This window comes from Phacochoerus africanus, chromosome 2 (genome assembly GCF_016906955.1).
Source record: "Phacochoerus africanus isolate WHEZ1 chromosome 2, ROS_Pafr_v1, whole genome shotgun sequence".
NCBI classification, from domain to species: Eukaryota; Metazoa; Chordata; class Mammalia; order Artiodactyla; family Suidae; genus Phacochoerus; species Phacochoerus africanus.
In genome coordinates this window covers 121992051-122007124 of record NC_062545.1, presented here as the reverse complement: position 1 = coordinate 122007124, position 15074 = coordinate 121992051, and the positions used below count along the sequence as shown (strand labels likewise).

At 42.0% G+C, this 15074-nt stretch overlaps 1 protein-coding gene across 1 annotated transcript in view; it reads left to right on the top strand.

The window, feature by feature from the left end:
* Positions 1–12040, top strand: part of SCG3 (secretogranin III) — a 43686-nt gene extending 31646 nt beyond the window's left edge. The window contains exons 11-12 of the mRNA XM_047769443.1: positions 5794–5874; positions 11450–12040. Of these exons, the coding sequence (XP_047625399.1) occupies positions 5794–5874; positions 11450–11568 (200 nt within the window). The 3' untranslated portion in view covers positions 11569–12040. The remainder of the gene's footprint in view (positions 1–5793; positions 5875–11449) is intronic.
* The last annotated feature ends 3034 nt before the right edge of the window (positions 12041–15074 follow it).

The window sequence follows — 15074 nt, the reverse complement described above, 5'->3', positions numbered from 1 at the left end:
TAGGGCTACACATGTGGCATATAGAATTTCCCAAGCTAGGGGTCGAATCAGAGCTGGAGCTGTAGCTGCCGGCCTATGCCATAGCCACAGCCACACAGGAGCCAAACTGTGTCTGTGACCTACACCACAGCTCATGGCAATGCCTGAGACTTAACCCACTGAGGGAGGCCAGGAATTGAACCCAAGTTCTCATGGATGCTAGTCGCGTTCGTTACTACTGAGCCACAATGGGAACTCCAAGAATTTTAAATATTTTATCAAACAATTTTTATAAGCAGTCATTTCAAATATCTATTATGTTTTGTATTCCAATATTCAAGAGGTTAAACCTACTGGTTTCTACAGAGTTGTTAGGGTTTTTTTTGAGGGGGTGAGGGTTGCAGATCCAGGTAGCATGTCAGGATCAGGACAAACTCAGGTAAAAAAGGAAAGGATATTTCTCTTGCAGGGCTGAAAACCAGAACAGCTAGAAAGGCAAGGCTGCATCTTGACTCTGGCTCTTTTCCCATCTGCTTCAGCATATGTTTTAAGGCTTGTGCCATATTACCTCAACCATGAGCTATTTTTTTTCCAAAGGAAGCTAAAATAAATTTGAAAAAAATAGGCCAGCTTTCCAAAGTGGACTCCTGGGATTTCAGTGCACACTGTGTAAATAAAAGATTTGCTTGACAGCTCCAGAGAAGAGAAAATATAAATAGGAACCAGCTGCTCCTAAGAGCAGAGGTACACACCTGATTTTATTTCCCTTGTCACCAGCGCCCCAGCAAGTATGTGGAGGTCCTAATACTGGCCGAAGTGGTTCCCAAGCTTTGCCCCATATTCAAATCATCCCAGGATTGTTTTTTTAAAAATCCTGATACTTAGTCCCTCCTCCAGAAAGTCTGTTGTAATTGGTATGAGGAGTGACCGCCTATGAATTTAAAACCTCCTCCAAGTGATTCCATTTTGCAGCCAAATTTTGAGAACCACTGCCTGTTGGCCAGTTTGGCAATGCTAACAACAGGCACTAAGTCACCAGTCTAAACAGTGAATTTTATCCAGCTCCCCTCACTAAAGGCTCCAGATTCAAAGCCAGGCTCTGACCCTTACTCATCTGTCTCCTTGGGCACATCACTTGGCCTCTCTGAGACTTAGTTTCCTTATTAATAAAATGGGAATAATAAAGCTTATTTCAGAGTTCCTGTTGTGGCTCAGTAGTTTATGAACCTGACTAGTATCCATGAGGATGCAGATCTGATCCCTGGCCTCCCTCAGTGGGTTAAAGGATCCTGTGTTGCTGTGGCTGTGGTGTAGGCCAGCAGCTGCCACTCCCATTTGACCCCTAGCCTGGGAATTTCTGTAAGCCACAGGTATAGCCCTAAAAGAGCAAAAAACAAACAAAAACTTATTTCATAGGGTTCTGTGAAGATTAAGTGATAGGTGGATGTAGTATGTCTAGCACATTTGTAGATGTTTTAAATTGTTTCTGTTGTATCTATCATTTAAATTCAGAATCCATTTAAGTCTTGCAAATAATTCACTTTTTGAGGAAAGAAAGAAGGAAAGGAGGCTTACACCATTTATTCTTTTGAAAAACTGTACTTTTAAAGCCTAAAGTCAGTAGAAGGAAGGAAATAATAAAGATCAGAGAGGAAACAGACAAAAAATAGGAAAAAATAATAATAAAACCAAGAGCTGGTTCTCTGAAATAGTAAACAAAATTGACAAACTGCTGGGCAGGCTCACTGAGGAAAAAAAAAAAGAAAGAACTCAAAATAAGAAATAAAAAAAGGATAAATAACAACCAATATCACAGAAATAGAAAAAAAAAAGTAAGCGAACACTATAAACAGTTATATGCCAACACATCTAACAACCTAGAAGAAATGGACAAGTCCTAGAAATATACAGCCTGCCAAAACTAGATCAAGAAGAAATAGATAATTTGAACAGACCAATCACTAGAAGTGAAATAGAATCTGTAAAAAAACAAAAACAAAAAAAGACTCCTACAAACAAAAGTCCAGGACTGGGTGATTTCACAGTTGAATTCTTCCAAACATACAATGAACTTATGCTGATCCTTCTCAAACTTTTCCAAAAGATTTAAGAGTAGGGAACACTCTCAAAGACATTCTATGAAGACACCGTCATCCTATACCAAAAGCAAAGACATCACTAAAAAAGAAAACTACAGGCCAGTATCTTTGGTGGTTACAGATGCAGAAATTCTCCCCAAACCAAAATCCAACAAAAACATAAAAAAGATCATACACCATGATCAAGTGGGATTCATCTCAAGGTTCCAAGGATGGTTCAGCATAGGCAAATCAATGTCATACACCACATCCACAAAAGCAAAGAGAAAAACCACACAGTCACCTCGATAGATGCAGAAAAAAAAATTTGATAAAATTCCACAGCCACTCTTATCAATGTGGGTATAAAAAGAACATCTCTCTTTTTTTTCTTTTCTAGGACCGCACCCATAGCATATGGAGGTTCCCAGGCTAGGGGTCCAATTGGAGCTGTAGCCGCTGGCCCACACCAGAGCCAGCACAACGTAGTGATCTGAGCCGCGTCTGTGACCTACACCACAGCTCACCGCAACATCAGATCGTTAACCCACTGAGTGAGGCCAGGGATCGAACCTGCAACCTCATGGTTCCTAGACGGATTTGTTAACTACTGAGCCACAATGGGAACTCCTAAAAGGAACATATCTCAACATAAAAAAAAATTGTAAATTTTCCCTAGTTTGGATTCCATGCTTCCCAAAAAATCTTCTGATTATGATTGGCTTCTAAGAAGCCATCATCCATTTACTCATTCAAAAGGTATTTATTGAGTGCCTCTTTGTATCAGGCTTTATTTCAGGCATGGGGGTACATTAGCAAATAAGGAATATTCCTAAGGGAGGAAAACAAATAATAAGCTTAATGAACAAATTATATGATATGGTAGAAGGTGATACGTGCTATGGATAAAAATAAGCAGAAAATGGAAATGAGGGTGATGGGGTGGCTTCTATTTAACTTTGATCAACTGTCTAAATCATGTATGTTATGATCCACAAGATGGTAGTCTTACTATTTCATACTTTTAAAAATTCAACACCATTTTTATAGGTAATTGGTCCCTGAGCAAAAAGAAACCTGAGTCTCCTACTTCCAATCATCTTAGGTTGGTGTCCCTCCAAAGCAGACCCTGAGTGGAGGATTTGAGATCAAGTTTTAATTGAGAGGTGACCCTAGGAAGCACTACGGAAGGATAGGTCCATGAGACGGGCAAGGCAAAGAAGCCACTATGGTGTGTTAATGGACAGGCTTCAGCTGTGGGTGGTGGAGCCCAGGACCTCTGGGGGACTGTGTGGTACGTGCCCAATGAGTAAGGAAGCTGAGTGTCTTTCTTCCAGTTCTGCCCATCATCAGCTGAGGGCTTTTCTGTCAAGCTTGAAAGAAGAGAAGAATGAGGGTGAGAAATCATGAACAGTGTCTGCTACACTATGGTAGAAACCTCTTATTTAGTAAATTTAATGATTTTTATTTTTTCCATTATAGTTGGCTTACAGTGTTCTGTCAGTTTTCTACTATACAGCAAAGGGACCCAGTCACACATGTATATAAATATATACATTCTTTTTCTCACATTATGCTCTATCGTGTTCCATTACAAGTGATGCAGATATAGTTCCCTGTGCTATACTTTCCTAATTCAGAATTTTTCATACAGAGACTAAGCTGTTGTTTTCCTTTTCCCAAATAAGCTCTCTAGATTAGGATATGATATCATAGATAAGATTGTGGGGCTTAAAATTATTCAAAGAACAAGACTATTTCATACATTCTCCAAAGTTCCAGAAGCCCTAATTACCTGATGTGCTAATCATTATTGTCTATTCATTAAAGCAAACCCCATGAGAATGGCTAATCCAATTTAAACCCTTTAAAAATAATGCAGTTGCAAAAAAAATAATGAGTTGCATTCTTTAGAAAGAGTCTACACTAAGCTTTCTTGTTCAAAATGCTTTTTCTAGCTGAATTAATTGAAATACAGGACACTTTGGTTTTTTGCTTTTGTTTTTTATTGTTTTTTTTTCTTTTTACCAAATCTAGTTGACCTTCTTAGCAAATGGGCAACAGACAATGAAAATCTCTATATTCATTGTGCTGTAATAACATCTGCGAGGGGAACATTGGTCTTTCATGTGCTCTAACATTCTTAAAAGAAAAGCATTGAAATCAAGGCTTTTTCCACACGGGCAATTGAATGGGGGCTGAAAATTGTGGCTATCTTCTCTTGTCTACTTACTCCTTCTTGCAAAAAGCTTCTTTGTGCTTCTTTGGGGACCAGGTAACATGGAATGCCAGTGGTGAGGAAAGAGTGGGCCTACAAAATCAGGAAGAAAGATGCTCAGGAAGTCACTTAGGTAAATGTTGTGGTGGAAATCTAAATGTTACCAAATCTTAAGACAGTGCTAGTGTTCATGGATTGTGGTTGGATGTACCTAGATTCCAGTCTGGCCCTACTCCTTACTAGCCTTGTGATCTTCAGCATATTCCTTTCTCTGTCTGCGCCTCTATTTCTTCATCTCTAAAATGGGAATTAAATAGGACTGCCCCCAAATAGTTGTTGTGAAGAGTAAGAGAGGTCATGTATTTTGGAGCACAAAACACAGCCTCTGGCACATAGTCAGCCCACAGTACATTAGCTCAGCCAAGAGGTCTGGACAAGTAGACTAAAAGTAACAAGATTCAAAGGGGATATAGAACAGGTGGTCATCACCCTGAGCTCTAGCAGCCATTGCTTCTGCGGAGGACCTGGACTTTGAAGGCTTCTTTTCTTAGACCATCCAATTCTCTTCGGATCAGGTGATCCCTTGGTACAGATACTCTGAGCATTAGGGATCCATGTGATTAAGGGGACGGTTTATTTCTTTGAGACAGAACAAGGCTACATCAGTGTCTAGGTCTGAATGCAAGTCTTATCTTTCAGCTAGTGCAGGTAGCAGAAACTTGGCAAGACCAAAGTCCAAATTTCAGCTCTGTTATTTCCTGGGTGGCCTCAGCCAGGTCTCTGAGCCTTAGTTTCCACACCTCTAAGTTGATGATAATACCCACTTGCAGACAACAACACATCAAAAGTGAGTCATAGGGCAGGTGCTTCAGTGATGTCTGGTATTCTCTTGCCAGACTTAAAGCCCATCAGAGAATGTTTACATCCAGGGCGAGTTTTACTAGAATGAGTTCTAAAGTTCACTATCCAAACCTTGAAATGAGGCTAAGTCTCCTCTTCATCTGAGATTTTCTACACTCCTTACCAGACCAGGCTGAAGAACTGTATAGCAGATAACACACAGACACAAATTCAGGCCTACTAATCACTGATCTGGTGATGGGATCTTAAGTATCTGCCACTCTGATTCAGTTCTTGACCTGATAACACTCCCCAGTTTGAAAGAATCATCCCTAACCAGAAGTGACCCAATCTGAGAGTAGTAGGGACCCACTTATCCAGTGAACTGAACTGAAATGCTTTTCTGCCAGGACATCCAGGTGTAATTATTTGTAGGGGGTGGGGGTGGGGTGGGGTGGTAATGACAGCCCCTTGACATTATCAGCCTGGACCTGCCTCCTGGAATTTTATCCCAGCCACCCACAGAAACATACACGCCACCTCCTTAGGGACATTCCCCCACAAGTACTTGATAATTACAGTATTTATTCATGGTCTAGAACATAAGTTTGGTCTTTAAAAAGAGATGTGATGATATTTTTTATGTGTGGTTAATACGGGTTCTCTTGCTTTTCACAGGGAAAACAGAAGCCTATTTGGAAGCCATCAGAAAAAATATTGAATGGTTGAAGAAACACAACAAAAAAGAAGATAAAGAAGGTAAGGATTTCTTGTGACTGTAAATTGCAAACTTGATGACCATTTGTCAGGAGCTCTTGTTAAAGATTCCCACAATCAAATTAGGCCAAAGTCCCTTCTCAGAGCCCCAAAGACTTTAGGCACCTCTCAGATGCAGAAAAGAACAGACCTCTGTTTCTTTTACTTTTCAAATCTGTTTTTCAAACAAAGACATTTTCTTTTCTTTTCTGTCTTATTGTGAAAAATGTCAAAGTGAAGTAGAGAGCATAATTAATGCATCCTCATGCATCCATCACCTGCCTTCAGTAATTATCAACATTTTACCAATCTTATTTTGTCTACCCCCTCTCCTTTCCTTGGAGTATTTTTGAGCTGCACCAGTGGCAGGCAGAAGTTCCCAGGCCATGGACTGAACCCACACCACAGCGGTAACCAGAACCACAGCAGGGACAACACAAAGTCCTTAACTGCTGGGCCACCAGGGAACGCCCTCTTAGAGTTTTTTATACAAAGGCAGTTTCTGAGCCCATATTAGGTGCAGCCTGCAGTCATAAAGGCAGTCGCTCACTTATTTGAAACAAAAACACAAAATCAGACTCTGTTCTGTGTGCCAGAGATATGAAGGACCACGAGATGCAGCTTCCCCCCTTTCCCCCCTGCCCTGCCAGGTTGCTCACATCAATAAAGCTCTGGTGGTCCCTGCTTGGAGTTAACACAGATAAGCTTGGTGGCACAAAAGGGGTAAGAAGAGGGGGCACATATCTCCTTAAACAGAGAAAGAGCCGAAGGAAAGCCTTTGATAGAAAGGCAAGGGAGAATTTGCCAGTGAGCAGAAGTGGAGGTAGAAATACTCGGGGCAAAGACATAAAGGGGCAAAAGGGTGAGGCGGCCAGAAACTGGAGCCATTCAGTTTCCCAGGAGCACCAAGGTCTGTAGGGAGGACCTGTAGACAGGGCTAGGGAGGTGGGCAGCTGCCAAGTCAGGAAGAGGCTTGTGCACCCTGCAAAGCAGGTTAATTTTAGCTGGAGGAGGCTAAATCAGGGCTTAATTAGGTTAAGAACTGAGAAATCTATCTGGCAGCAGTGTGGTTACAGACTGGGAAAAAAAAAAAAAAACAGAAGTCAGGCAAGAGCTAGGAGGCAAGGATCTGGAGCGGAAATGATGGGGCTTCTGCTAAGGTGAGGCAGAGGAAATGAAGAAAGGAGAAATTCAAGAGCTACATGGAAAGAAGATTCTAGTATGATTCCCAGGTGTCTGTCCAGAGCCATTGCAAAGCAATTCTTTTAAAATGAGATGAGCAGTGCTTTTAAAACTTGAAAATGCATTCAGATCACCTGTGAAGCTTCTAAATATCCTGCTGCCCACACAACCACTAAATCAAACTTGAAGGACAGGACTCAGGCATCAGCCTTTTAAATACTCTCATGATTCTACTCTCAACCAACTTAGAGAACTGATGAGATAGAACACAGTGGGAGCAAAAGGTATTTTCAGCACCCCTTTAGCCCGTGATCATACATGTTGAGTGAGATGGAAACAATCACCAGTTCTTCACATACATTCTGTTTTATTTGGTTCAAAATGATGTGCATTTCTGGGCCGTCAGTTCCATTCAAATTCATATGAACCGTATTTCATCAAATCTGACATTGATTGAAAAATGCACCATTGTTTCACGTACCAAGAAGGAAGAAAAATTAAAACATGCCATCAGTGATTGCAAAGACTTTAAAAAAAATTTTAAGTTTATCTTAGAATCAATGTAAGGGAGTTCCCATTGTGGCTTAGTGGTAACAAACCTGACTAGTATCCATGAGGGTGCAGGTTTGATCCCTGGCCTCAATCAGTGGATTAAGGATCTGACATTGCCATGAGCTGTGGTGTAGGTCACAGATGTGACTGGCGTCCTGTGTTGCTGTGGTTGTGGTGTAGGCCAGCAGCTGTAGCTTCGATTTGACCCCTAGACCAGGGAACTTCCATGTGCCGCATATATGGCCCTAAAAAGCAGTAATTATAATAATAATAATAAATGTAATACAGTACCAAAGTGCACTCTGAAACCAGTGTGAGTCAAATGGACAAACCATTTATTTTATTTTATTTTGTCTTTTTGCAATTTCTTGGGCCGCTCCTGCCATTTAGAGTTCGTGTTGTTTCTTTCGCTGCCTTACCTATGACTCTGACTCCTGATAGTGACCAGCAACATCCTGCAGTTCAGTCTTTCAGTTCCTTAAATGACCAACCTAGTGAAACAACTCTATGCTTACATATTGAAAGCTCTGTGAGCAAACTTCAGAATGACAGTGTGGGATCTGATGCTCCTTTCTGCTTACAGGAAGGGAGAGTGACACACAGTTTACCCTTCTGAAGGCAGGAACAGAGTGTTTTTCCTCCACTGCCTTCATATGTGCTCTGCCCATGTACAAAGCCCAAAGGTTTTGGGTCATCACTCAAAGCCTGTGGGGACCCAGTTCCTAGAGCCATGCAATGACTGTAGCTGTGTGAGCAGGAAGACTCAGTCAGCTCTGACCTTCCTTAACCTCTGCCAATGTCCTTTGCTTGGCAGAGGGCTGGGTAACCTGACTCCTCTTCCCCAGTCCAAGAAAGGGAAATCCATGCAAAAATGATGACCCATCTCATAAAGCCTTAAGTCTGTACTTAAAAAAAAAAAAAAAGTGCATCACAGCCCTTCTCTCCTTTTTCTTTTATTTATCTATTTTTTGATGGGCCCCACCCATGGCATATGGAAGTTCCCAGGATAGGGGTCACATCAAAGCTACAGCTGCTGGCCTACACCACAGCCACAGCAATGTGGGATCCTAGCTTCATCTGCACCTACACCACAGCTCACAGCAACACCAGATCCTTAACCCACTGAGCAAGGCCAGGGAACGAACCCTCGTCCATCACAGATACTGGTCAGGTTTGTTACCGCTGAGTCACAATGGGAACACCAGCCCTTCTCTCTTTTAAGCCTTATGGCCTTTAAACCTCTTCTAAGTTTTCCGTCTAACTACTGATGGGTGTACTCTAACAACCAGCTAGGGCGGAGCAGGGCTGGATGCCCGCGGCCTTTCCTCTGCACCACACTGTTTTCCCCACAGTGCACAGCAACAGCCATGTCATAAAGAGACCATTTTTCCATTTCAAAAGCAAGCAAAATATTTTCCTGTTTGTCCATTCCAATCACCTAGACCTCTTTACAGCATTTTGAGGAGTCTGCCTTTTGTCCCACTAAGGATGTTGACCCTGAACAGCTGGTATTAATTTGAACCAGTGATGAGCAAGAGGTGCTTCATTGTGCCCTATGAGTCGATCAGGAACCAGCCTGTGAGGGGCACACAAAATGTACACTCAGCTTGATTCTCTAACTCGTGCCCGAGAGAACGGAAAAGTCAAAAACTGAAACAAAACAGAGCCCTCCAAGCACTTAGTGAATGTTTGTTCTGCTCTTGTTAGATGCATCAAGTTCACTAATTCCTTCAAGGCCGTAGGGTGGTCAAAGCAGTGACTACAGGCAGACCTGGATTCAGAACCTGACTCTCTCATGACCCAAGCAAGTGACTTACCTCCTCTGTACTGTTTCTTCATCTCTGAAACAGAGACACTCAGGCTTTCCTCATGGGGTTTTGTGAGGAGCAAATAAGGTGATGGATGTAAAGCAACAATGCTGGGGGGAGCCTCTAATCTTCAGGGTTCTGCCCAAACCGGAAGGAGCAAACCTTGTCCTGGGAGGAGAAGCATCAAGCTCTCACTGAGCCTGAGCTCACCTGGACATGATAAACACCTGGTACTTGCAGAGAAGTTCTTCATGTCTGGCCTTCTTTTTTTTTCCTTTTTAGGCCACACATGTGGCTTATGGAGGTTCCCAGGCTAGGGGTCAAATTGGAGCTACAGCTGCCAGCCTATACCACAGCCACGTGGGATCTGAGCAGCATCTGCGACCTATACCACAGCTCAGGGCAACACCGGATCCTTAACCCACTGAGCGAGGCCAGGGATCATACCCACAACCTCATGGTTCCTAGTCAGATTCCTTTCAGCTCCTGTCTGGTCTTCCTTTTGTGCAAGGGCTTAAAGATGCCCAAGGTACCCAGGTCTGGGTAATATTCAGGCTAGCTAAAGGTGGCCATGGAATGCTCTGGGTTTTTGTACCCCACTCTCTCCTTACTCTTCCCTTTAAAAACTGACAGAAAACAGGGCTCTGTTCCAGGGGCTACCAACTGCCAAGATGAATGGGACTGGCCACAAGGAAGGAACTGCCGAAAGGAACTCAGCCTCAGGCAACTCATATTCTGGAGGGTGTTTCCCCAAGTACTCCACGGTGTGGAAGACCCCCAGGCCCGGTTGGGGAGGACGGGGGTGTCAGAAATGTTGGTACCTCCCTAGGATGTATTGTATGTAGCCATTAAAAATGGTATTTCTGGGAGTTCCCTGGTGCAGTGAGTTAAGGATCCGGCATTGTCACTGCTGTGCCTCAGGTCACTGCTGTGGCTTAGGTTCCATCCCTGGCCCAAGAACTTATGCATGTCTCCAGTGCAGCCAAAAAAGAAAAAGACAAAAATGGTGTTTCTGAAGAATACCCGTGCTCACTGTGTAAACCAAAAGGAGCGAAATATAAGATTGAATGTACACTTTGATCATAATTTTGCTGACATAGATACATTGACAGTGACATAGAACAAAATATCCACTGTGGTTATCAATGATCAATAAAATTCAGGTGAGTTAAATTTTATTTTCATGTTTCTGTATTTTCCATATTTTAATTAATAAGCATATGATACTTAAAGCATCATAGGAAGATGTGGGTTTGTTTTTTTTCAAGCCTTCAGAAAGATGCCACCAGAAGCCTCCTTACTTGGTTGGAGATCTCTTTGTTTTTTTGTGAGCGGTTCAATGGTTTACATAAATTTTTTAAGTAGGACAAAGGAACTGCAAAGAGGTTGTGGTTTTGCTTTTCACTCCATGCATACAATTCAAACAGCATGAAAATCAAGGTAATTCTTAAAATGGAGGGGAAAGAGTGGGTTGTCACAGCAACATGGGCTTAACCAGTGTAATAAATTTGGGAAGTCAGAACACCTGGTTCTGATTATAACTTTTACTCACTGCATGACCTTGAACAAGATATTTAAGCTTTAGAGGTTTGTTACCCCAAGAGTGTTTCCTGGACCAGCAGCATTGACATCTCCTGGGGGAGATGTCTGTTATAATGCAGAATTTGGGGCCCCACTTCAGGCCTACTGAACACAAATCTGCAACTTCTAAAGAGTCCCCAGTGATTGGTATAAACACTAAAATTTGTGAAGCTCTGGCTTATGAGTCTGTTCCCTCTCTGGTCAAATGAGGGCTGTTCTCCCCACCTGAATATCTTGAAAAGTTGTGATGAAGAGCGGATGGGATAATATAATGTACATAAGCAAGATCTGAAGCCGCAAACTACTGCGCAAATGCCGAGAACCAAAATGCCTTCCAATGAGAAGGACAGGGCACGGTAATGGTGTTGTGTGAAATTTTCTTCACTAGTGGTAATCATTATAACAGGTTGTTCTTTCCTGATCTTTGCTCATGCTACTCTAATGATATTTTCCAGATTACGACCTTTCCAAAATGAGGGACTTCATCAACCGGCAAGCTGATGCTTATGTGGAGAAAGGCATCCTTGATAAAGAAGAAGCTGATGCCATCAAGCGTATATACAGCAGTCTGTAAAAATGGCAAATGATCCAGGAGTCTTTTAACTGTTTCAGAAAACATAGGATAGCTTAAAACACTTCCGTGATTAAAGTTATTTTGACCCAAGGTTTATTAGAAAGTGCTGAATTGCCAGTAGTTAACCTTTTAGAAGTGGTTAAAACATAGCTTTCTCGCCGTAAAAACTATCTGAAAAGTAAAGTTGTATGTAAGCTGAAATTTTGTATATAGAATCCTTATTTCCTTATAGATTTACATTTTATAACCAGATATATGTTGCTTTGGAAAAGCCCGTAATGGACTGAACTTAAAACTGAAACTTTTTCCCACTGTGTGACACTCATAAACACCCCCTGAAGAATTAAGGGGTTCTGTTTTCAAGGCATGCTGGGTACCAGAGCACCTCATAGAATGTCTGTTACAAGATGTCATTTCCATACCTGTTCCCTTTTGGGAGTTGAAATAAATTCACATTTCCTCAAAGCCTCTATATCTTAAAGTATAGCTATCTGCTCTTTTGGCTATTCCTGCTGGCTCTTTATCAGGTCCAATGGCACAAAAAAAGGAACCTGAAAATGAATGGGATTTTCTGCATTTACTAACAATTTCCCCCCATTCTCAACATTTTTTGTTTTTATGGCTGCACCTGAGGCTTATGGACATTCACAGGCCAGGGATTGAATCTGAGTCACAGCTGAGACCAGCTGGGGCAGTGCTGGATCCTTTAACCCACTGGATCAGTCTAGGGAGCAAAACTGAGTCACTGCAGTTGGATTCTTGACCCACTGTGATAGTGGGGACTTTAGCATTTTCTATTAGTGAGTTTTCAGACATTGAGTTTTTCTCTTAAGAGGGACACCTATATACCTTCCAAGAAGACAAATGAGGTCATAAACACTACATAAAACAAGGTAAAAAGTGATGCCAAATCTGAGTTATCTAACTGATCTTGATCCAAGTTAAGGTTTCTCAACAGAGAGCAAGAGGTCCAGGAGGTAGATTAAGTATAGCAATAACAACCATTCCCTTCCCTGTGAACCAAAGCGGGTAGATGAGTTTCACTACAGGCCAAAGTTAAGGAAACTCAGAGCCCTGCACTTCCTCTTCCTCAGTCATCACCACAAAGACAGTCCTTAAAGCCACACGCAGGACCCAAGATCTTTCTGAAGTGTTATAGGCAACATACCCAAACCAAAGAATGCTTTGAAAATGTATTATTCAGTTGAAATTAATGACATAAAATATTTTTCTATATTTCAGTTAAAATCATGAAAATAACACAAAGGTGTGTATATCAGCTGTCATTACTTCTTATGGGCTTCTAATACCTGTCTTACAGGCCCATACCTCACTTTTTGCTGAGGACTGGGAAACACACACAGAGAAGCTACAAGAGGCTGTTTTCACAGGTAGGAGACCACTGCTCTCCTCATCCCCTCTAGACTTGCAAAAACAAAAGCCATGGCCTGATACACACAGAGACAAAACTCAGCATGTTCTAGAGAAACCAATGTCCACTGGGGAATGGTGAGAGGGAAATAAAAACATCTTTGCCCAAACTATACCTGCTAGAGCACGATGAGTCAGACAATGTGAATGAGTCATCTTTAATAATTCAATTCAATCCTACCTCACCAAGTCCCGTAGTCCAAACACACTGTGGCTTCTACATTAGAGAGAATTAACTGGTTGTGACTCGAGCATTTTATACATTCACTTTTCTATGATTTACCTAAATATCTATGCTGTATTTTTACAAATAAGACATTAACTAAGGGAGTTCACTACAGCTTTCAGAACACATTGACATTCCTTAGCTACTGTTGATGACCAAGACAGAAAGGAGATCTTCTGTCCTGTGTTACACACGAGGAAACTGATTCACAAAGAGGGCACAGGAAATACTCAAAAACTCCAATGGTCAAGCAGCGGTAAAGCCGGGACCGAGGTTCTTGTCCCAGCTTCTTCCTCGACAGTGTTTCTGTGTTCAAGGCAGCAACTAAAGGCCCCTAGCCCGGGACAGTTCAATTGCCAATGGTGAATTTAAAGTTTTTAGTAACTTGAAGATGAGGGGAGAGATGCTTTGGCTAGAAATTGTAAGACCTTAGACAAAAATAAAATACTCAGAAAAATATTTTTGAGATTGTGGTCTTAATTTCAAATTTGAACTTATGTCTTTAGGATAGTGTTTTTAGATTTGTATGTTTTGGCTTACTCTCTGATTCCAGATTATTTTATGTTAAACAGCATAAAAACTCTGAATTCTTTTTTGGCCATACCCACGGCATGTGGAAGTTCCCAGGCTAGAGACTGAAACTGTGTTGCAGTTGTGATCTGTGCCACAGTTGTGGCAGTGCCGGATCCTTAACCCACTGTGCCACAAGGCAACTTGCAAAACTCTCCACATTTATTTTTCAAAAAGTTCCTGGGGAATTCCCGTCGTGGAGCAGCGGAAACAAATCCCACTAGGAACCATGAGGTTGCAGGTTGGGTCCCTGGCCTCGCTCAGTGGTTTAAGAATCCAGCATTGCTGCGAGCTGTGGTGTAGGTCGCAGACGCGGCTCAGATCCCGTGTTGCTGTGGCTGTGGCGTAGGCCAGCAGCAAAAGCTCGGATTGGACCCCTAGCCTGGGAACCTCCATATGGCGTGGGTGAGGCCCCAAAAAGAAAAAAAAATTAAATTAAAAAATAAAAAATATAAATAAAAAAGTTCCTAGGCCCTTTTTAAGAGTCCTTGACCGTTTCTTACATACATTATTGTCACTCTTTATTTTTTTTCTTTTAATTTTCTGCTCTTCCAACTACCTCCCCATTGTTCAGGTAGTAGTGAATCGAAGAAAATAGCAAAGCAAGATCAAGGTATCATCCTATATCAGAGATGATAAGACTGTGAGAAAAAAAATGAGAAATGAAATTATGAGATGTTATCATGGGAAAAAGCATGGAAAAAAAACCCACAAACACAATGGATTATGTACATTATGAACAAACAAGAAATTCAAGATCAGCGCCAACAACTATGGTTTTTCAGTCATGCCTCTGCTGGTCAGCCTCAAAGGATGGATATGGGCAGTTGTGGTTCTGCGAGTTCTGCAATAACACCTGAGGGCACTTGCTCAATGGAACACTTGGAGCAGCAAGGCAGGGAGAAGAAAATGAGAAAAGAGGGAGAGGAGAACTACTATCTGAATGATGGGGTGGTAGTTGGAAGGGCCGAAAATTAAAAGGTCCCTTTTGCCTCACAGAAAGCAGACCCCTCTTGGGAGGGATAAATATGGGGAATTTTTGTGAAAGCCTAGAAATTTTTTGTGTGTGTGTCTTTTCAGGGCTACACCTGCAGCATATGGAGGTTGCCAGGCTAGGGGTCTAATCAGAGCTGTAGCCACTGGCCTATGCCACAGCCATAGCAACAAGAGATCCAAGCCACATCTGCGACCTACAGCATAGCTCATGGCAACACCAGATCCCTGACCCAGTGAGGGAGGCCAGGGATTGAACCTACAACCTCATGGTTACTGGTCAGAT